We start from the raw sequence: 22,264 nt of genomic DNA on the forward strand, positions 1-22,264 counted from the left end.
GTGGGGGATTTTTCTTAAAATATCCTAATTTTGGGGGGATTTTGAAAAAGGTTTGGGGAGAATTTATAATATTCATCTGGCAACACTGGCGCCAGGCGCTTACCGAGGAGGGACGTATCGCTCGCTGTTGCGCCGCGTAAACTCGCCGGAGTTCGAAAAATATAGCGCAACCTACGCATCTAACGCGTTTTGATACTAGTGAGTTTTATTTTATTTATTAGTTATAATGATCTGATTGAAATGTAATATACATAAGTATTAGGCCATGATATTCTAATTCGAAAATGTTGTAGATTGGGTTCTCTTTTTTTGATGTTGGTTATAAAAAAATATGTACGTAAATGTCATCGTCGTTAGTTTCGCTGTTGCATAATAATGTAATTGGACTTCTTTGATTCTTGCAGGATAATGAAAGCATATTTAATTTAGACTATCAGACTCAATTGAATACCAGTACAAATAATATGGTAAGTATTTTTTGTCACCCGCAAAAGGTATACGTGACATATTTGTTTTAATAAACTATCTACATTCCTAGTTTTCATTGTTGCAGGAAAATGAAGATACAATACATGGAAGACGAATTATAGATTTTAGTTTTTTTATAAATCAATTACTTATAATTGATAAACATGGTGAAAAGTTTGGTTGTCGATTAAATAATTTAAAAATTGTAAACGATTACTTGTTTATTGTAACTCAATCGATCTATTCTAGGTTATAAAATTCATCGGTACAAATAATATTTCATAAACTATAAAAACAATAAATTATTTCGGAAAAAAGTGGCAAAGTCTCAAGTTTGTTTGTGCCGCGTGGCGGTCCGCAGGTGTGCGTTGCGTATTTCACTAGACGCACACATGCGCAAGTGCTGCCGGCTATCGTCTAATTTACCTACAACTGAGCAATTCGATTTTGTAATAGCGCTCTTAAGATATTATATAAATGTGCATTGTACACTGTATATTTCGTGACAAAGTATTATTTTAGTGCATTGATGAATATTCTATTTATTAAGCATTGAATAATATTATTTGTCAAGTATAGTTTTAAAATTCAATACTCTTGCCTCCGTCCTCCGTGGAATCCATTTTGTAATCTATTTTAGATCCGTGGTTACGGATGTGAGAGTTGCCAGCCTTAAAATGGCTCATTATGAATTAACAACTGATATTCTCGGTGTACTGATCAGCTTACAGAAGTTTTGGATTCATAAACCAGCAATGTATATCGTACAATATGACGATGTATAGCCTTATCGAGAATGCCATTCTTGTGATGAATGATGATGGATGACATGACAGCCGAACAAAAATTACGGCGTGGATTTATGGTTAAAAATTTGCGAAAATCTGTTGACTGTTTCTCGAAATAAATGTTAGATTACAGATAGCTGCGTTATTTGCATGGTGATTGATAATTGTACTTAAAAGTTTTTAATGTCAATATAATGACCGATAATTCAAAAGTTTCGAGGCAAAGTTTGTGCATATCATTGTCGTTAGCGCGTAAGTCGGGCTCTTCGGTGTTTGGTGTGTTATAGCAGTGGTGGACGGTGTTATAGGAGATGGTGCCGATGGTGTTAGCAAACGGATCGAAAGAGAACTATATTTGATTGTGTATACTGAGGTTTTGCAGTAGATTATTGTTAAGATGTATCCAACTGCTACGCGGCACCCGGCGGCCGCGGTAAGGGTTTGTATTGTTTTTCTATCTTTCGCTGGCTATCAACTGTCACTTCTTCTATCATTGAAGAAACAGAAATCATTATTTACAAGTTGCTTTTTGGAGTAGATTCTGCTTAGACCCCTTTATTGTTTGTTACTGTTTGTTCAGGGACCTCAGCCACCTGCAGGACCTATAAAATTTACAATAGCTGACACACTAGAGAGAATTAAAGAGGAATTCAACTTTTTACAAGCCCAATATCACACGTAAGTACTAATACACACAGTTGTTCCTTATTTATCCTATCCTTCTATTCTAATTTGATCTGTTTTGGTACAAATATAATCATTATCTTATCTTAAGATTAAGTTACAATTGCTTGTTTACAGTTTGAAATTGGAATGTGAGAAACTGGCCAGTGAGAAGACGGAAATGCAGAGGCATTATGTTATGGTAATTAAACTTTTATGTAGCCAAAGATAAAGAAAGTTTATTTGTTAACAAATATCAGTGTTAAATCAGAAATAAACAGTGATAGGAGAGTAACCAAGATAATGATTAAACAAATATTGAATGTTTGGTCTAGATAACAATGTAGGCTAACTTTAGTTGTTCACAAACAGCAATTATTGAACATGTTGCGAAATTAATGTCAATATAAAAACTTTGTCACTGATAAACATTATTACTTTATTGTTATAACCCAAAGTATTTTGTTAGCTTGGATTATTTTACAACTTTAGACTTGACCTTTATTTTGGCTGCAATACAAACTCTTAGACTTTCCAATATGCAAATGGATGCCTTTATTTAGCACATTACTGCCAACTTTTAAGTCCTGTCTACAATTCACTATCCTTTTTGGTTATAACCATTTATTTATATCATTTTTGCATCTTTTGTGGTTTGACCTGAATTCCTTAATAACACTTTATTATGAAATGGATATGCTGTGTTACTTTACATATTTAAAAAAAAAACAATTTGCATGAATAACACAAACACAGGTGTCAAAATGTGTGTCAATTTCAAATGTTTTTTGTCTTACATGTTTTATTAAAAAAAAATTAAGTCTAGTTTTATGTTTGATCTTTTAATAATTATAGCTAATCTTACTATTTATATTCTTATTTAAATTATATTCAGTAATCATTTATCCTTTCTTACAGTATTATGAAATGTCATATGGTCTTAATGTGGAGATGCATAAACAGGTAAATATTCTAATAAAGAAAAAAGCAAAACATATAACCTTTTTAATGAACAACCTTTTTAATATTTTAAACAAATATTAATATTTACAGACAGAAATAGCAAAGAGACTGAGTGCTATAATAGGGCAGGTGCTCCCGTTCTTGGCACAGGAGCATCAGCAACAAGTGGCTTCTGCCGTGGAGAGAGCTAAGCAAGTCACCATGTCAGAACTCAACGCTATCATTGGGGTAAGTTACCTCATGCGCAACCGTAGACACTTTTACAAAATAAAAATGCAATTTATTTACAATTATTTATTCATCTAAAAGCTTGTATAGTGTTATGAATAATGTCATTAATTTAGCCCATTAATTATTTTGCTTATTTATTTTATTTTTTACTTTTAATGAAACTCGGATTAAGTTGTTATCCACACATAAAAATATATTTATCAATCTGAATATATGCTATGGATCCGTTTTTAATTATGCCAACATGTGATAACTATGTCAATAACAATGATTTTTAGGTAAACAGCTTGATTTTACTTATCACTATTACTAGTAAACAAGAAAGTGTTGGTTACTGATATAAGATATAAGTGACCTCTTGGATAAATAAGTCATTTATTTAATATTACCTGGGATAAGCACTACTTATAGAAGATGACTGCAGTAGGTATCTGTGAAATGAATAGATAATAGGATTCGGCTATGCTTATAACCTGTTAGCAAATGAGTGCAAAAGTGATTTGCATCTGTTAAGATGAATCTGATGTTAGAACTGCAAATCTATTTGTTTCCGGCAGATTTAATTACCATAGAAAACCGTGTCTATTGCTATCTTGTTTAAATGCTATAGGCATAGGTGATGACACTTATTTTGTTTTTAAATGTTGATTTGCTATGCAGACATAAAACATTTACATTGATGCAATTGAATGAGCCTCTAAGACCTAATAACTACCTTCACCACATTATGCAGAGTTATCAGCGTTACACAACTTCTATAAAGTTAATAAAATATAATATCTTTATTTGCATCAAACATGGTATAAAATGATTGTCATGGTGTAATATCAGTTAAGCGCCAAGGAATAAGAACAAAGATTTTAGGTCAGTTTCATTTCTATGAAAATAAAAATAGGTACTTTATAGGTAGTCAATATTTTACTGGTAGAATTAAAAATAGTTTTATCAACATAGTGAAGAAATGTAGCAGGAAACTAAGCAAGATTAGGTTGTTATGACAGCATATATATTGTGAACGTTGTCCGCAGCAACAACAACAGCAGGGTCTGCAGCAACTGCTTGTAAGTCCAGACATACCGTGCTTGGTTCATTGATATATGTTGTGATTAACATTTTGCATTACTTTATGTTGCCACTTTGATTTCATTTTGTCGATCACTTCACGTTAGCTTTTGCATTCTCATCTCATTCTCACCTGTTGCGCTGTAGTTTGTAGTTGTATTTATTGCCATTTGGATCACGTGTTTTTAGTAGAAGTTAGTTTTTATAGTTTAGTTAAAAATAATATCATAATATGAATATCATGCATATTGATTTTTAAAGAAGTTATCATTTTTTATACTTTTCAATTTTGTCTGAATATTCTAGGCTGTTCATTGAAAATGTTCTCATACTTGACATTCTAATTGTAACTAATACAGGATACATGGGAGGATGCATGGTTTATATAAATGGTTACAAATCACACTCAGCAATTGCATTTGTCGATGATCTGGTGGTTTCCATATGGTCCACATCCTTTAATAAACCTTGAATTAATTGAAGGAGAAAAAAGCGATTTACCTCAAACAATTTCGAAACATGATATCGCTATATTTTTTATAAAAAAAAAAGTAATAACAAAAAAAACAATTGCCATTGCAATTGTTTTATACCAGTTTAGAGAATGCACAAGCAAGCAGAAGTAGTAGCAGACATTTAACACAAAATTTATAAAAAATAAAAACTAATTGGATATTAATGTTATATATTAAGTATTAATCACACTCCTAACTTCACGTTTTCATTGTATGCAAGCACAAGTTGTAGCTGTTGCATCTAACTGCAAATAATTAGTGCTTTATATTGTGTACGCCATATTGTTATTATGTCTCATTAAAATGACCAATGAGACTTACGTATCGCTAGTAAATCATTCCAGTTATTTTGTTATCAATATTATTTAATGAATCTGCATTATTTTAGTAACAAACCAAGCTACATTTTGTTATATACCTATCTTATTAATCTCCTAATTTGACCATTAAAATTATACCCTTGAGGGAGTTTGCAAATTAAAATTAGCGCATTCAAGTATAATTACTGTGTACTAAATTAATCAATTAGCTAGCATTAATTATTTTATTGGTAGTTTTTAATTAATTTCATGCGCACGCTTGTATTAATTAATTGGAAATACTTGTGTCTAAAATAAAATTTTAGATAATGTGTTCTACTAGATTCTTGCTTCATGTTTGTGTTAACATATCTATTTTTAGTGTTCTGCATAATTATACGATTATTTTACAGTCGTTTGCGTTCGTAACATAATTAATTATAGCTGCAAATTAGACAATGTAGATACCTATGTACGTCAGGAAATTCAGGCAAAAACTAAAGACATACATAGATAGGAAAGTAGAAACATTCTGTTTCGGCTCAAATTTCTTAATTCTCGAACTAGTAAAGAACGATCGCGGAGTCATTAATCATTTTAATATTTAACAAATAGTTGAGATATGAATCACAGAAACGTCATGGGTATCATTTGTTTATACATCACATATTATCTTAACGCATGATATCATTGGGGAAATTTTAATGACATGAGACTTGACTTTTATAAGGCTAGTCTCTTATAAGTCTCACTCCTATAGGTTAAGTTCAAAATATATTCCAAACATTATTCTTAATTGTTCGTAGCAGTAATTACCAAAGGAAGACTTAATTAATTTCCAACCATCAAGAGTAGTTGGTACTTATAAGTACCAGCTATAAAAAAATCGCCCCCCCAAATACTTATTGTTGCTACCAAAGTACCATCTCATAAGACTTAACAACACAATAAAATATAGCAATAATAATAGATAAGTAATATTCAAGTCCCACTTTAAATTAAGGTGTATAAAAGAATCGGTTAATGCTTTTGATTTGATCTGATGACTAATTAAGTTACGAAAATAACATTGCGACCAAATTGGTCATGTGTCCCACTGAATACATAGACATACCGCATGCTAATACAAACGCGTTGGTGTAGCAGCAGATCCACGCGAGCGCGGGCCTGTCGCACGGCGTGGGCGGCGCGCAGGCGCTGCTGGGCGCCGGCGGCCTGCTGTTCGCGCCCGGCGCCGCGCCCCCGCCGCCGCCGCATCTACCTCCCCCCGCACACAAGGTAATATTACCACGACTACAAAATACTTAGTTACCCGATATTGTCATGACCATACACCTACTTAGGTCTCCCGACTTTACTTAATATATTTATTTGGCATCAAATTAAATGATCCCATAATGCAATAGCATCATCTCCCGAGCCTTTTCCCAACTATGCTGGGGACGGCTTCCAATCTAACCAGATGCAGCTGTGTGCCAGTGTTAAACAAGGAGCGACTGCCTTATCTGACCTCCTCAACCCAGTAATCCGGGTAATCCAATAACCCTTGGTTAAACTGGTGTCGGATTACTGGCTTCTAACTACCCGTAACGACTGCAAAGGATGTTCAATGACAGCCGGGGCCTACAGGTTAACGTGCCCTCCGAAACATAGTGACAGAAAACACAAAAATTTACAATCCCTAGTCTTTAAAATTAGGGCTGTTGCTGTAATTGTAATGTAAATGGTTCCTCTCAGGTGGAGCTCCCCCCTCCCGCGGACATAAAGCCCCCCGTGCTGCCGGGCGGGCCGGCGCCGCCGCCGCTGCTGCCGGGGCAGCCGCCGCCTAGAGACGACGACCGGCTCGGTCCTAGGGGGCATCCACAGGTACACAGCATTAATTAATGTATTAGCGTAGTTGTATGTTCTTCTTCTTAAAAGTACTTAGAAGTGTTCCTTACATTTTGAAGACTCAGATTGATTTTCTTACAGCTATACATATTATTGTTCCGATTTGCATCAGTATTTTGTTTTATATTCTTCATAAAAGATTTGCAATCACCTTTAAAGACCCGATTAACATATAAGATTTCAAATTGCTTCGAGAAAGTTATATTTAAAACAAACTTATACAACGTACCTAAATGTTTTATAAAAATAACAAACATCTCATCACATCTTCTAACTAAAAAATATGAGGATTGCTTAAGGTTTAGGGGTTAAGCCCGACTATTCTGTAGAAGGGCCTTTATGTAGCATTTATTACCAATATTGACATAAACTGTCAACCCCAGTTTTCCCCCAAGCCGCGTCGCTCGGTGTCCCCGCACGAGCGCGAGCAGAAGTACCGGCCGCGCTCGCCCGAGCCCGAGGCCCTCGACGTCAAGCGCAGGAAGGAGGAGAAGGTACTGGGCCATGTGAGTCTATGTAGTGTATGTGTCGCTTCTGTTATCGTAAGCTTTTTGTATTAGTTCACTTTACGTGTGTTAGATTGAGGCGGGTTTTGCTGGACTGACAAAATTTAGGAAGGACTTCTTGAATTGGCGTGTGGTTAAATAAAAAAAAAATATAGCGGTGAAACTAGTTAAAGCAATACATGGCCATTTCTATTCTAATGGCCGCAAATAGCAATGCCAAGTCATTTATTTATCTAACCAACCACAAGAAATATTTTTCTTATTATAGGCATTATGACTTACGCAATGTTTAATGTAAGGTTTTCCTCAATAAAATATGAATTTTAGAATAAAAAATAATTTACAAACAACTTATCGTAATAATTCAGCAAAGCCCGCCTGTTCGGACCGCTTGTTTGTTCAGATGCTTTGTTCATACATTGCTGATAATAATGGCTGTGACAATACTTGTAAATTAATATCATTGCTGGTTTCTCAACGCTAACTCTAATTAATATTCGTATTAATTGTTTTAATTACATTTCTAGGACAGCGACGCCGAAAAAAGTGATCAAGATCTTGTTGTTGATGTGGCAAACGAGGTAAGGTGGTACCAATCGTGTATTCTGTTACTGTACGGAGGAATTCAAGGATATTTTTATTTTTTAGATGTTTTTTCCTGTTTTCGTGTGCAGTGCATTGTGGCTAATGATACGTTATTTAATTACGAGGCACGTTTGTTACGTTGAGAGTTGTACTTTTATGTCTGAAATGTAGGTTGTTTAATATAAAACATTACATTTGGATTTGGAGATTTATCACGCCAATATTTTGAGTCATAATGTAACTGCGACTACAGTAGTCGGTAGACTACAAACCGGAAATTGAACCCTGTATAGGACAGTGGTTTGTAAATCTCGTCGAGCCAATTCTTTTCAAGTTCATTTTTACATGAAACTTATCAGTAACACTTCAATTTAAGCTTTGCAAAAAAGGGATATTAGGGTCTTCTAACGGTATCTTATGATTGAGTTAGATTAAATTTAATACTTACATATTTTAAAATCAATTCCTTATGAAATATCCTTACATCAGGAGGAGAGAGGGTCACCCAGTGTCCGCACGGAGGGAGGAGAGAGGACAGAGAACGGGCCGCGACCTCCTTCGAGATCAGGCTCGTCCTCCAGTCGGTCCACGCCCAAGAGTTCCAAAGACGTGAGTTGGTTACTTTTGTTCTCTTGTCATTTCTTTTTTCATTATAAGTTTTAGAATCAGAATTTTCCTCATCAGACTTTTTGATCTCTTGGACTTGATATCAGTGTTTTATTTTTCTCTGAAAACAAATCGATCACCGATTATCGGATGCATCGCACATGTACCTATATTAACCCCCATAAATATTGTTATTTACCAGGAAAAGCCAGGCACACCGGGCAGCACAGCGGGCTGCACGGGTGGAACGGGCGGGAAGCCTCGAGCCGGGACGCCGACCGGGCGCTACGCCCTCCCCTACGCCTACCGCGCCCCGCACGCGCCGCTCTACGACCCGCGCGCCAACGGCATCGCGCCTGCCAAGCCGTTAGTATTACACGTACACTGTGTCTTACTGCACTACCCACCTGCTGCCTACGCCTACCGCGCCCCGCACGCGCCGCTCTACGACCCGCGCGCCAACGGCATCGCGCCTGCCAAGCCGTTAGTATTACACGTACACTGTGTCTTACTGCACTACCCACCTGCTGCCTACGCCTACCGAGCTATTAGGGAACAGAATGATTAGCGGGATCAAAAGCTGTCGTGTTCCATCGTAGGCCTTTTATGTACCAGGGCCGCGGTAACTCTTTCGAACAATCCCGCAGCCCCGGCAGGAACATACATTAGCTGACAGATTGTTTTGGTTTCTTTCCCAACTTAACTGAAACATTTTTTTATATCCACAGAGCATATTCATACCACTCATGCGGCGGTCCCCTGCAGCCGGTGGGCTTCCCGGCGGACGCGCTGGGCGGCGCGGGCGTGCCGCGGGCTGCTCGCGCCGTGGCCGCCTTACCGCACGGCGAGGTCGTCTGCGCAGTCGCGCTGTCACTGTCGGGGGCCTCGCGACACGCCTACACCGGCGGCAAGGGATGCGTCAAACTATGGGATATATCCAATCCAGGCTCACCTGCGGCGTTAGAACCCTTGTCGCAGCTTGATTGTTTGGTAAGTTATATCATGCATAGGTTGGCTGAAAAATGTTATTTTACAAGTAAATTTTTTTTTTAATAGGTAATTAGAATGACCTATGTCATAAATAATATCAAAACTTCTACATTAAATAATAATTTGTAATTTATAATTTTGTAATTATTAATAAAGTGGCTACTCGACTGAGCCTTAATTATTGAATCAACCCAAAAAAGATTACTAACGTATATAATATTTTCTTCTTCTTCGTATATAATATGTCCGGATTGGTGGACACGGTCGAAGGATCGGGAAGAGTGGAAGCGAGATGGGGAGGCCTTTGCCCAGCAGTGGGACACTACAGGCTAGATATAATATAATATAATAATAATATTTTCTAAAATCCTCCACCTGGGGGGAGACGGAATTTAATTAATTTACCTTATTTTGTTCTTCCAGCAACGCGACAACTACATTCGTTCGGTGAAGCTGCTGCCGGACGGGCGGACGCTGATCGTGGGCGGCGAGGCGTCCAACCTGTCCATCTGGGACCTGGCGTCGCCCACACCCCGCATGCGGGCCGAGCTCACCTCCTCCGCGCCCGCCTGCTACGCGCTCGCCATCAGCCCCGACTCTAAGGTAACGTGTAGTAGACCACGCTATAATAAGCCGGTAAATCCCCTCTTTGGGGAGTGACTCGGGAGGAGTCATGGCACTCTCACTTTCCGCGTAACGCAAGCCTTTGGGAGGAACTTGCATCGAATCGGACGAGAAGTGACGCCTGTCACAACTCTGTGGGTAGTCCGGAGGACACGGTGGAGTACACATTCCAGGTGTGCCCTGCCTGAGAGGGGTACACGCCGTGTCCTCGTAGTCGCAATTGAAGGTGGCGACCTCTCCCGCCCGGCCCTAGTTTAAGACATGGTCCGGAGCGAAAAAGAATAGGATGCCGTTTCCAAATCCATCCTAACGTTGTATTGTTTTGTATATTGCGTCATGCAACTTTATTCGTTTGTATTTTTTATTCTGCCATAATCTACTTATCATTCCAAGTTTGCATGAAATGGAAAGGTTTCAACAGGTGATATTTAAGATGAAATTAATTCAACAGGTGTGCTTCAGCTGTTGTTCAGACGGCAACATAGCGGTGTGGGATCTTCAGAACCAAACATTAGTTAGGCAATTCCAAGGTATGATACATATTTTTTTATAAGAGTTTAATTTTTTGTGTAATATAAGTAATTTCTCATTTTAAGATTTATTTTGAATTTACGTTAATATTTGTACGCCTTCACGGCAAAACAATGCACTTCGTTTAATGATAAGATCCTCATGAAATATAAGTAGCGGCATATAAGTTTAGCGCTGAGCGATACGTGGAGGGGATTACTGCGCATGTGTACTGTCGCGCACACAATACATTTATTAGCAAAATAACGTTTATGACATTATTTTAATGTAAAGCCTAAAAAAAGGTCTAGTTCTAAACGAAATGCTTACAGTTAACCTAACCTAAAAAGAGTTTAACAAGTTTTGTGGAAAACAAAGTCAATTGACGTTGGAAACCATTTTCTTTGCTTGTCTTTTCAAAACAGGATCACTTTTAAGTCACTACACAACAGAAACAAATTTATTTTTAACAAACAAAATTCAAACTTTAACAAACAAAAAACAACAACAACAAAAATTAACAGCAATAACAAAACACTTTATGACGCGATTGTACACGAGAAGTGCGCGGCGATGAGCCGACTGCGAGCGGAGAGCCAAGCGGCGCTCCGCACGCTCGCCCTTCATACGCGAGCCCCCTGAGAGTACCTTAATTTTTACTTCTGCGCAATAACGGTCAGCGTTAAAGTTACGTGCCGCTAGATATACAAACATAAGAATACTTACTGCCATAGCTGTAATCTGAGTGTACATATTGCAGGTCACACGGACGGCGCGTCGTGCATCGACATCAGCGGCGACGGCACGCGGCTGTGGACGGGCGGGCTGGACAACACCGTCCGCTCGTGGGACCTGCGCGAGGGCCGCCAGCTGCACCAGCACGACTTCTCCAGCCAGATCTTCTCGCTCGGATACTGTCCCACGGGTACACTAGATATATAAGACCTTCTTGATACAACCACAACTATAACGATGCTTTGACAACTGTTTAGGACCGATGTCAATGGAGAGATACACCGACTGTTCTGTTATGCGCAACTCAAGAGGCTGCGTCAAACGATCATGTATTAATATTTTCTAGAAGTAAAAGTTTAACCTATAATCGCCTCGTATCTAGTCCGCTCTCACAAATGATTGGCACGTGAATTAGCTACTCATTACCTGCTCATTGGACACAAGTATAAAAACTGACAACTGTACACATACCTCATTACATAAAGTTCATGTAATGTCGTAAACCAATAGGTACCTAAAACATTTCCACCATTTCTCCCCCAGGTTCGTGGCTAGCAGTGGGCATGGAGAACTCTCACGTGGAGGTGCTACACGCGGGCAAGCCGGACCGCTACCAGCTGCTGCTGCACGAGTCCTGCGTGCTCTCGCTGAAGTTCGCGGCCGCCGGCAAGTGGTTCGTGTCCACGGGGAAGGACAACCTGCTCAATGCTTGGCGTACGCCTTATGGAGCTAGTATATTCCAGGTTTGTATTCTTTGACCGTATACATCCTATACTTTGTTAGAAAATATTACATAAAGACTAAAGGACTTGGCACTCAAAGAGTGAAGACAAATTCGCACTCACTCAAAGACGCACTACTTTGCTCCACAACTCTTTAGATTAGATGATATATAATCCCTAAAAACGTGCGCTGTAGAGGCGTCACTGTTTAATAATATAGAAAGCAGAATAGCGTGAACATTTTTTGAATGTTCATACTTAGTATGTCTTCTTTATATTTAGAGCGAAATTAAACATAGACTCGATAAGTTGATGTTCAGCTCATGATTCGACAGAGCATTAAACAATCTTGATACTTTCAACCAGATTAAATTCTATGAATCTTAGTGTGATTATAAACTAATATGCTTCGTTTTATTCCAGTCTAAGGAGTCATCATCGGTGCTCAGTTGTGATATATCAGCGGACGATAAGTTCATAGTGACGGGTTCAGGTGACAAGAAGGCGACAGTCTACGAAGTGATGTACTGAAGTGTCAGTGTCGGTAATCTCATAAGTTATAGGCAATAATGAACGTTGTTCGAGGTCCAGTGCGAAGTGACTGTGGTTTTATATCAAACTTTAGTTGCCTGTATTCATTGTTACGGATTTTTTTATTAAAGAAGTCATCAAATTATGGGTGTCTTATAAGGAATACGGCGAGTGACAAGATTTTTTATAGAAGGAAAAGATTTTAGTAATCTTTTGTGGTCAATAGAAACATCCTTTTATATTAGAGGTGACATTTTTTCCAAAATGTGTTATTACTACTAAAATGTGCTATAGCTATAAACTTTTGAAAAATACAGAGCAAGGCTTCAAAATAAACTCACAGACTCCGTAATGTTAGGTTAGAGTAGTAGTACTTCATGAGCCTGAGTGCTTAAATGTCGATCTGTGGCGATCTGGACAATATAACCAGTCCAGTAGTGACGGTTCCATAGCAATCAGACTGTTATCGTGAGTTCCTTGCTAAATGAATGTTCCTCTTTATAATACATGGCTGAATAAATTCGTATTATCCTTTTAGTGGAAAGCTAAAGAAAATATAACAAGTATTTGTCTATCCACGAGTCTTTTTGGAGGCGAGAAGGTTTACGAACCTTTGAATTGTCGCGAAGTAATCGATGTTATTATAAATATTATGGCAATTTTAAAATTTTGATTTAAATTAAAATTTGGATTGGAACAGCCATGTCGATCTCAAAATTTTTCACGTATTATAATTTTAATGTTACGCTGCAATGTTATTAGTATTAAAAAATCAGCGATATCGAGACTTCCAAGCATTTTATTATGTTATGTTGTTAACAATGAGTACAGCCAACTAAAGATGGTTGAATTAAGTGTAATTTTAATGTAACAAATAGATCAATGTTGCACCGTTAAACATGGATATTTTTAGTGTTATTATATATTTTTATAATGAAATAAGAAAATCATTTTATTAATTTTTCAAGTTGAATCTTGTTTCAAGAATGGTCCATTTATTACGAGTATTTATTTACTTTTCAGATTTTTAAGTTCTTTCAGACTGATATTCTGGGTATTGTGAATAGTAGTTCGTCATTTGCGTATGGTATTGTCAATTTCCAACATTATTTTAATTTGATAATAACTCGTCTAAATACGCACACGTCGGCTTTGCATTTCGTCTCTACGTGGGGTCTGTGTTGACCCCAGTCATGTTCCTAAGGTATGATAGTTAGGGCGTCAACAATGTACGAACAGTACTGACGGCCCTAACATTGGCTCCTGAATGGAGTGTTGTGTATAAATAAAAGATAGTGCCTGTTCAAACATTTCATATTGAGTAGAAAATCGTGCTTTACAACTTTAGGTGAACAAGTTTTAATCATCAAACAAAAGTTTCTATAATAATTGTTGACAATTTTAAGTGGTGATTAATGGATAAAAAGCGGTATTTGGAAGTATTTTTAAGCATTCTGTTATTATCGACGAGTTCAAAGATATTTCCATACTTTAATGCCACTGTGAACATGGAAAGGAAAATTGGGGAAATGTTTGTTAAAAATTCAGAGTTCAGACTGTTCTATAGGTTAATATGAACATTTTATTTCCAGTTTATTTTTTGCAATAATGTATTTAAAATTTTGTTTTCTATAATCTGACTGAAATTTTTATATCAAAGTATATTTTATTGTACTTAAAGTTTATACACAAATCGAATCTTTAAATATGAATTTCATTATTATAATGATCTGCAAATTGTGATATTATTTCTTCAATGACGTTTTAGTATACCGAGTATGCAAAACCAGATTGACTACAAACATTTGATTGTTATTTTTCTGCAAAATTGAATCGTATTATGTACTTTGATTATATTTATTATTTCGATAAAAGCTCATAGTTTTATTTTTTACAACCTCTCCGTGCTCGGTTCAGTCCTTCAGTCATGGACAACAGGAACTTCTATAGGTCAGGTCAGTATTGCCAGATACCTAAATTCAAACCGAAAATAAGAGGCTTATTTCAAAATCCTAAATATTATATTACATTATATAAATATACATAGGCTATCAGGGCTTTTTATTTATGTAGGCCATTTTCACGCTGATCACGCTGCTATGTAAATAATAAAAAAGCATCCACCTGGAAATTGACTAATGATTTGTAGGTGCCTAACCTAATTTGAACTCATAATATTAACAGCTGCTGGTTTTAATCGCGTTCATAGCAGATGACCTCGTGGGTAAACCCTTTAGCAAGAAAATCGATAACTCGTTATCTGACACAGATCTGTCAATATCACATTTTCAAATAATTTCAGGGGTTCTGGCGATAATATCAATGGTTCTGATGACTTGTTTTCTGTGGAGAAGGGAGTGGGTGTTAAAGCTGATTGACTCCACGTCACTTTTAATCCCGATTTCTTATTGACGCTTTGTCATTGAAAAACAATGTAGGTAAGTATGTTTATCGGGAAAACTAAATATTTGATTTCAGCAGATAACGTAGCAATCAGCCAATCGGTCGTATTGTGTTCTACCGGAATTGCGTATACGCATGGGATTGGTCATTTTCTAATTGGATTGGTATTAGCGTAATTAGCAGCCCAGCCTTATCAGGTAATATACATGTCCCGACATTATTTAAACGTGATTATTTACCTACATACCAAAAGGTAGTTAGGTACCTAGGTACTTAATTTTTATTTGAAGATCAATAGTTAACTGTTAAATCTGCTGGTACCTAAGAACAGTCCAGGGAAAAACATGCTTTTTATACCTTAATATAAATAAGGATCTTTCGATTTAGTCAAGTGTTTAATTTATTTTAACTAAGTTAAGTTTAAGTACATGGGTGTTGTGGAAAAGCTCTGCATACATCTTATCTAGATATATTTCGTAGAGAAAATACATATATATAAAAACAGGTAGATTTTATAAGCTTGCGAAACTCTAATTCGATATGCAACAATCATTAAATAACAAATATATGTACCTACTTATCAAAAACACGTTCGTATTTACAACGTTAAGTTGGGATTATTATAGTTCGGCCGCTCAGAGAATGCGTTTCTGACACATCGCGATTGAACTGACGACGTAACTTTGTAATGGCGTTGCAGTACGATAAAAATATTTTTGCTGGTTGTTTACCGTTTTAACAATTGTTGAGCATTAAAACAACATTATTATAACAATAATAATCAATGAATGTTGTAATTTTGTGCCAAATTGAGTGTCAAATAACTTGGTAAACAATATTTTTCTAAATCTATACTGCGCTATTACAAGGTTATGTCAGCGCTTTATATTTGTAGTGCTGTGCTAAAAATAACAGGCAAGTATCGTAATCTGTTCTGGTTGATGGTTCTTATACAGTTATACTTATAATATAAAATAATACGTTTTGTTTTTCTTTTTAAGAATTTGAAAATAATGGACTAGGTATAGGATAACTATTATGAAATATAAAAATAAAACTATGATCAAACTGAACGCGCGAAAGAAAGTAGCATTTTTATATTTAGGTTGAAAATGTAACCCCAAATGGCATCATGGGCCGTCATTTTGTGACGCTAAATAGTCGTTTGTTGTCGTTTCGTGCGCTAAGACTAAGTGCCCTGCCTCATTAGGACGCCAATGGCGACGTCGCCGGCTACGTATCCAAGCAGTTAGTATTGAAATGTATGGAACCTAACTCACTTGGCGACGGTTTGGCAACGTCGCCAAATTGGAGGCGTGGCCACGAGCTACAGTTCCCTAAGTGGCTTCTGGCTACCGTGGCAACTTGGCGACGTGGCCACAGTAGCCACTATAATGTACACGGTAAAGCGCACCTCCCTCACACAGTCGCCAATGTGGTCGCCAGTCAGCTTGCAATTTCTTGAGCGACGACGTAAACAATCGACTGTCGAGACGCCATGGCCACTCGACTTGGCGACATTTGGATGCCAGAAGTAGCCAGACCTGTGCCGCTGGCGACGTCGCCATGGCGTCCCAGTGAGGTAGAGCTCTAAAAACCTGATTTTGGAAGATTTTGACCGAGATATCAGGATTGATTCTGTTATTGATAATACCTAATATAATTATACACGTAGGCGAAGATGATGATGAAGACTATTCTGTACGCACATTCAATTCAATGCACTTACTTTATTGCATAGAAATACAGATTGTAACTTTGTAACAAAGAATAAATAAAACGATTTTATTATATGAATATTACCTTTTTTGGTTTCCACTTAAATAACTAAAATATAAATTTTAAATGATTCCGCCAATTTAAAACGAAAATAATCTTAAAATAATGCGGCGGTTTATTTTGGGGGAACGGTAACGAACTCAGTGTTATGTTGTGCCCATCACTAGTCCTGACTAACTGATAGGTGTCAGGAACGCATTCTCTGAACGGCCGAACTATAACTCTCTGTTTCTAGGAATCGTTAATAAGCTTTACGTAAGTAATGAAAATCGGCGATATTATATTGCGATTACATATACCTACAATGATAACATTGAACACCCGGCTTCTGCTTAGTTTCTTATATTAGGGGTCATTTATCGCACCAGGCTGGTTTTTCCTACAGAGTACTAGACATCATAAAATATGTAAGTATTTGCATGTACGAAACAATTAGTAGGCAAGTTTGTTCTTCATAAGATGGGAGGAGGATGTAAGTATTCCTAAGTATATTTTACTTATCCACTTGTCGGTTCAGAATTACGCCAACTCTTAACACTCCGGGACCACGCAACACCTTCTCGGAGCGCTGGGTCACTTCGCAATGGAAGAAGCAATTTTTTAACATGTGGAGCCACTGCATTGCCTCATACATTAGTGCATTACTGCACTGCATTACACTCCATTGCCATTGCCTCATGATAATTAGAAAAGATTGTGACAACAGGGTACCTAATTTGATTGATTTGATGGAAGTGGAACGGATGGATGATGGAAGTAAAAGGGACTGTAGGGATACTGCGTTTGCAGTGTAGGTATCAACTTCCTAATGTAGAATGAAAAACTAATAAAAAAACAAGTGTAGTCTGTAGAATTTGCTTATATTTTTACAAGAGTGCGATTGTTTTCTGGATAATTTGGCTGCAGCAATTATGTACTTAAATTATATCAATGGGCTGCCGCTTCAGACCAATTCATTACTCCATATTCTTGCAGATAGGAGGCCTTCTTCTTCTTGTCGCGTGCGTTGCTGATGCTTCTTAGCGAGTGAGCTGATGGTTTTAACTACCTAAAAAGCCTTAGTGTCAGAGTTTCCTCAATTCCAACTGACGGTCTCTAACGTAGAATTATTACAAAGACTACAAATGTACCAAGTAGCATTCGGGGATCCGGCTTTAGGTGTCCTCCTAGGCATCGGTGTTGAAACACCGCCAACTTCCCGAAATCCAGACTCCGGGCTGCTTCGTGAAAGTTAGGTGAGTAGGTAGTTAGGTACCTTTTTTTCCTAATTCTGCATAACTTACATCTATGTCAATGTCGACAAAAACTTAATTCGCTAAAACTCAGGTACTTTGTAGGAAAGTTTATGGAATAGACAAGTTTTAAAACCGATTCCCATATATTTAAGTGGATTAGGGAAGAGTGAATTTTGGTTCGGTGATTATATTTTTAACTCTTGGTACTTTGAGAGTGGGGGGCAGATCATCGTAAGTGACATCGTCAATAATAACAATAGGTTTCGCTCGTCTTCGCCCGCATTCGTAAAACAGGTAACATATAATACCTGCGACTATGAGACTAAGCGCAGCCACCATGGCTATGGTAAACGGGTTCCAAAAACCATTCTGCACCGGGCTATTATCTGGGTTTTCAGTAGAAGCTTCTGTTGTTGTTGTGGTCTCTTCTGTAGTCGATGTAGTCTTTTCTGTTGTTGTTGTTGTTGATGTCGGTTTTGTGGGCTCAGGTTCAGGTTCCGGTTCAGGTTCAGGCTCAGGTTCAGGTTCAGGTTCAGGTTCAGGTTCAGGCTCAGGCTCAGGCTCAGGTTCAGGCTCAGGTTCAGGTTCAGGCTCTGGTTCAGGCTCAGGTTCAGGTTCAGGCTCTGGTTCAGGCTCAGGTTCAGGTTCCGGTTCAGGCTCTGGTTCAGGTTCAGGCTCTGGTTCCGGTTCAGGCTCTGGTTCAGGTTCAGGCTCTGGTTCAGGTTCAGGCTCTGGTTCAGGTTCAGGCTCTGGTTCGGGCTCAGGCTCTGGTTCCGGTTCAGGCTCTGGTTCAGGCTCAGGTTCAGGTTCCGGTTCAGGCTCTGGTTCAGGTTCAGGCTCTGGTTCCGGTTCAGGCTCTGGTTCAGGTTCAGGCTCTGGTTCGGGCTCAGGTTCAGGTTCCGGTTCTGGTTCAGGTTCAGGTTCAGGCTCAGGTTCAGGCTCAGGTTCAGGCTCAGGTTCAGGCTCAGGTTCTGGTTCAGGCTCAGGTACGGGTTCAGGCTCAGGTTCAGGTTCAGGCTCTGGTTCAGGTTTAGGCTCTGGTTCAGGTTCAGATACATCGTCATAAAAAGGACATAAACTCTCATCCATATCTGGAGGTATGTAGCGGAATGAATCCACTAATACAATAGAATCTTCATGCGCCATGCCCATGATGGATACCTGTAACAAAGGAAATAGAGGTTAATTCTAATCTACTAGGTTTTGTTAACTTGTCTGAGTGGCTAGAAACCAATTTAAAGGTGTCCTCCAGATGGCCTAAAAAATAGCACTGTGGATGTATCAGAAATTTTCGGAAATTTATCATGTAGGTACCTGTGTCTATACAAAACATTTTAATATTGTTAGGTACATTACATAGATTCATACAACAGAATTTAAAAGTTAGCTCTCGAAATGATGACTTGAACTTTTTGGCGAGACCTAACTGTAGTCGATTTTATTAAAACTAGGTCACATATTTATTAGCTATGGTGCAGTGCCCAGAAAAACCGAGGTAAGTATACCGAATGTAAATTCCTTGTGATGGTACCTAGCTAATGCGATTGGTGTTAGGCCTCATTTACGGAGACGCGGGGCGTCTCGCGTCGGTTGTGGCGTGGCGTCTCGCGGCGCGTCGGACGTTTTTCCTGTTTACGGTGGGGTGGCGCGTGAAGCGGCATCATCGCACGCGTAAACACAAACTTATAGCAATATACGACCATGTTCATCGAGACGGGAAGCGTAGCGCCCGCCGCGGCGCCCGCGGCGAATCCTCTAGCTGGCGTGTAGCGATCAAATCGACTAGTTCAGATTCCGCCTCGGACATAGCTTCATCGAGAATTTCCGCTGCGTGCGCCGCCGCGATAGGCGCTGCATGGCACCGCTCAACGCAACGCGCTACGCCCCGCGTCTCCGTAAATGAGGCCTAATGTACTCAAACATTAATTCATCACTAAATAGCCAGTTTAATAACACCGTTGAACGCAGGCACTATGGATATTTACCTACTGGCAAAACTCGTAATTATCACCGTAGAACAAATGATTACTACTTTAGCTATTTAGGTATTATGGGAAGAGAGGTAATTGTTACGCGCGCTAAACTCTACAAATGTTAATAATACTCACATATCCTTCAAAAGGAGTTAAACCAGATACAGTGATCGGCATTATACTCCACTCGGTCTGAAAACCAGGCTCCTGAGGCGAATTCGAAATGAAACCTACTACTTTATCTTCAGTATCTTCATCTATTTCATTAGCGAACACCATAATCATGTCGTTGTTGTCCATTACCTTCATATGAATCTTTATTTCAATCCTACCTCCGGGGACCATGGGAAACGCAAATGAAGACACACAACTCATAGATGTTTGAGGGGTTATAAAAGAGGCACTGTGCGGATTTTGTACTGGCAATGTTAAATCTTCGTATCGTCCAATATGCCAGAACAACATGTTGTCACATTGTCCTCTGCTATTAGTAAATACATCGTTGAAATCGTCTTCTTCAAAATTGTATCTTACACAAGAATCACTGAAGGCGTAAGCCACTAAAACTAATATTATAAAAACTTTGTCTATCATTTTCTTACACAACACTTAGGACTTATAGCGAATGGTCACCAAATCTGATGTCAAGATACTCAATTATTCATTACGGATATGGATAAGATATCGTTTATTATAATAATATTAATTATACGGATATTTTCAACTGGTACCTATCTTATCTTTTTATTCCTGCTCTGCTGGAATTTACGACGGCTCTACATATTTGTCTGTAGGTAACTAGCTAGCCGCCCCGGATTCGCATGGGAGAATTTTATTTTTCTTTACTTTTTGCTACAAATAGGTATAAACCTGACAAATAAGTAGATAAACCAAGTCGGAAAGAATTGAAACAAATCCATGCGATTTTCAATTAAGTACATGCCTATGCATAAATTATGACTTGCATATTAATACTCCGTCAAGATAAAAATCGTTTCTGCAGTTATAGGTAGGTACCTAAGTAACTTTAACGCATCGATATTTTAAACTACTTGAAAGTTTTCCTTGAACAAAGACTACAAGTTTTTCTCTCACAAAATCGAACATAGCAAAATTATAAAAAAAAACGATCGTCTCATCTCGATGAGATTGCTGGATATTGTGTTATCCTGCCTACATGCCCTAACCCGCCGCTCTATGACTTTGATTTTATGTGAATTTTCTCAGCAAAGTCGATTTTCCAAGATTTTTTTCCGCAATGGGAACTAAGTCGCCGTTATTTTTCCCATTTAATATTTATAAAAAAATCTGTTAGCATTTTGTCTTTAAATTATAAAAATTGCACTTACGTAGCACAAAGAGGTTCCCGAGCTGGTCAAAGGCACTACTAATGTATGCCATCCGCTTACAAAGTCATCGGATTGTGGTGAGTTCCAAGAGGTTCCTAGTGTTGTATCAGCACCGTTTACCACGTACTGGTTCGCCAACACCGTTATTTGGTCAGAGTTGACAGCCGAGTCCATATAAATGAGCACTTCTAGTCTACCTCCATTGGTCATGGGGAACATAAATGACGATGCACATGATAAAGTTTCTGCTGGTGAAACAAACGTAGTACTGCCTTTCTCATCGGGACTGGGCAAACCAAGAGAGTCGTATGCACCAATTTTCCATGGCACATGATTCGTTGTTTCACAAAACCATGGGTTCATAAAAGATTCCTCTAAATCGCTTTCAAATGTGTATCTAACGCAAGATTCACAAAAAGCGTGCGACACTACTAAAGTAATAATTAAAAAATGTTCCCGCCTCATAATAGGTAATATTGTTTGGCATCAGAAAAGTGTTTCAAACATGTGTATGTATGCCAATAGATACAAAATCTCTATGAATTAAGCTTTAACAACTACCTACCTATCTTAATTATTTACAAGATTATCTTGGATAAGATAATATTCTTTGTAAACGAGAATGATATTTTGATAAAAGCGTAAGTTATCAATCGTGTTAGCCGTTGAAAATTTCTTTAAATTTCGTTTAATAATTGTAGAGCTCTACATAATTAGCTATATATACTCTCCCTCTCTTAACTCCTTTATAAATTCATGAAAAAAATGTTGTTGGGGGAACTTCTAAAATATGTTACTAGGGTCTCATCTAGCTTATTCACCAGTGAAAGATTTTGT

At 38.1% G+C, this 22,264-nt stretch overlaps 2 protein-coding genes across 14 annotated transcripts; one reads left to right on the plus strand and one right to left on the minus strand.

Moving 5' to 3' along the window:
- Positions 1–1,274: 1,274 nt before the first annotated feature.
- Positions 1,275–14,562, plus strand: LOC126055738 (protein groucho). 12 transcript variants are annotated; one of them, XM_064038821.1, is made up of 18 exons: positions 1,275–1,695; positions 1,837–1,934; positions 2,058–2,121; positions 2,838–2,882; positions 2,973–3,110; positions 4,142–4,174; positions 6,133–6,267; positions 6,727–6,855; positions 7,263–7,400; positions 7,913–7,966; positions 8,460–8,579; positions 8,779–9,059; positions 9,305–9,566; positions 9,990–10,169; positions 10,642–10,720; positions 11,461–11,625; positions 11,979–12,178; positions 12,581–14,562. In XM_064038821.1, exons 1-18 carry the CDS (start codon positions 1,654–1,656, stop codon positions 12,686–12,688), a joined length of 2,271 nt encoding a protein of 756 aa, XP_063894891.1. In that variant the 5' UTR covers positions 1,275–1,653; the 3' UTR covers positions 12,689–14,562. The 12 variants fall into 12 exon arrangements, with proteins under 12 accessions (XP_063894891.1, XP_063894895.1, XP_063894896.1 ...); XM_064038825.1 differs by having other exon boundaries at positions 7,263–7,385; XM_064038826.1 differs by having other exon boundaries at positions 7,263–7,373.
- Positions 14,563–17,713: 3,151 nt separating this feature from the next.
- LOC126055880 (uncharacterized) lies at positions 17,714–21,992 on the minus strand. 2 transcript variants are annotated; one of them, XM_049846726.2, is made up of 2 exons: positions 21,428–21,992; positions 17,714–19,266 (listed from the first exon to the last, which is right to left on the minus strand). In XM_049846726.2, the coding sequence occupies exons 1-2, from the start codon at positions 21,890–21,892 to the stop codon at positions 18,262–18,264; spliced, it is 1,470 nt and encodes a 489-aa protein (XP_049702683.2). In that variant the 5' UTR covers positions 21,893–21,992; the 3' UTR covers positions 17,714–18,261. The 2 variants fall into 2 exon arrangements, with proteins under 2 accessions (XP_049702683.2, XP_049702684.2); XM_049846727.2 differs by lacking the exon at positions 21,428–21,992 and adding an exon at positions 20,214–20,814.
- Between the last annotated feature and the right edge of the window lie 272 nt (positions 21,993–22,264).

The sequence above is a fragment of the Helicoverpa armigera genome, chromosome 17, assembly GCF_030705265.1.
Source record: "Helicoverpa armigera isolate CAAS_96S chromosome 17, ASM3070526v1, whole genome shotgun sequence".
NCBI classification, from domain to species: Eukaryota; Metazoa; Arthropoda; class Insecta; order Lepidoptera; family Noctuidae; genus Helicoverpa; species Helicoverpa armigera.

Bases quoted from the DNA above. Each gene is read 5' to 3' on its own strand.
- LOC126055738 (XM_064038821.1), top strand. From the start codon at position 1,654: ATGTATCCAACTGCTACGCGGCACCCGGCGGCCGCGGTAAGG. The intron at 7,401-7,912 runs GTATGTGTCGCT...TTACATTTCTAG, and splicing joins GCCATGTGAGTCTATGTAGT to GACAGCGACGCCGAAAAAAG. The intron at 7,967-8,459 runs GTAAGGTGGTAC...TCCTTACATCAG, and splicing joins TTGTTGATGTGGCAAACGAG to GAGGAGAGAGGGTCACCCAG.
- LOC126055880 (XM_049846726.2), bottom strand. From the start codon at position 21,892: ATGAGGCGGGAACATTTTTTAATTATTACTTTAGTAGTGTCGCACGCT. The intron at 19,267-21,427 runs GTAAGTGCAATT...CCTTTGTTACAG, and splicing joins CGGGAACCTCTTTGTGCTAC to GTATCCATCATGGGCATGGC.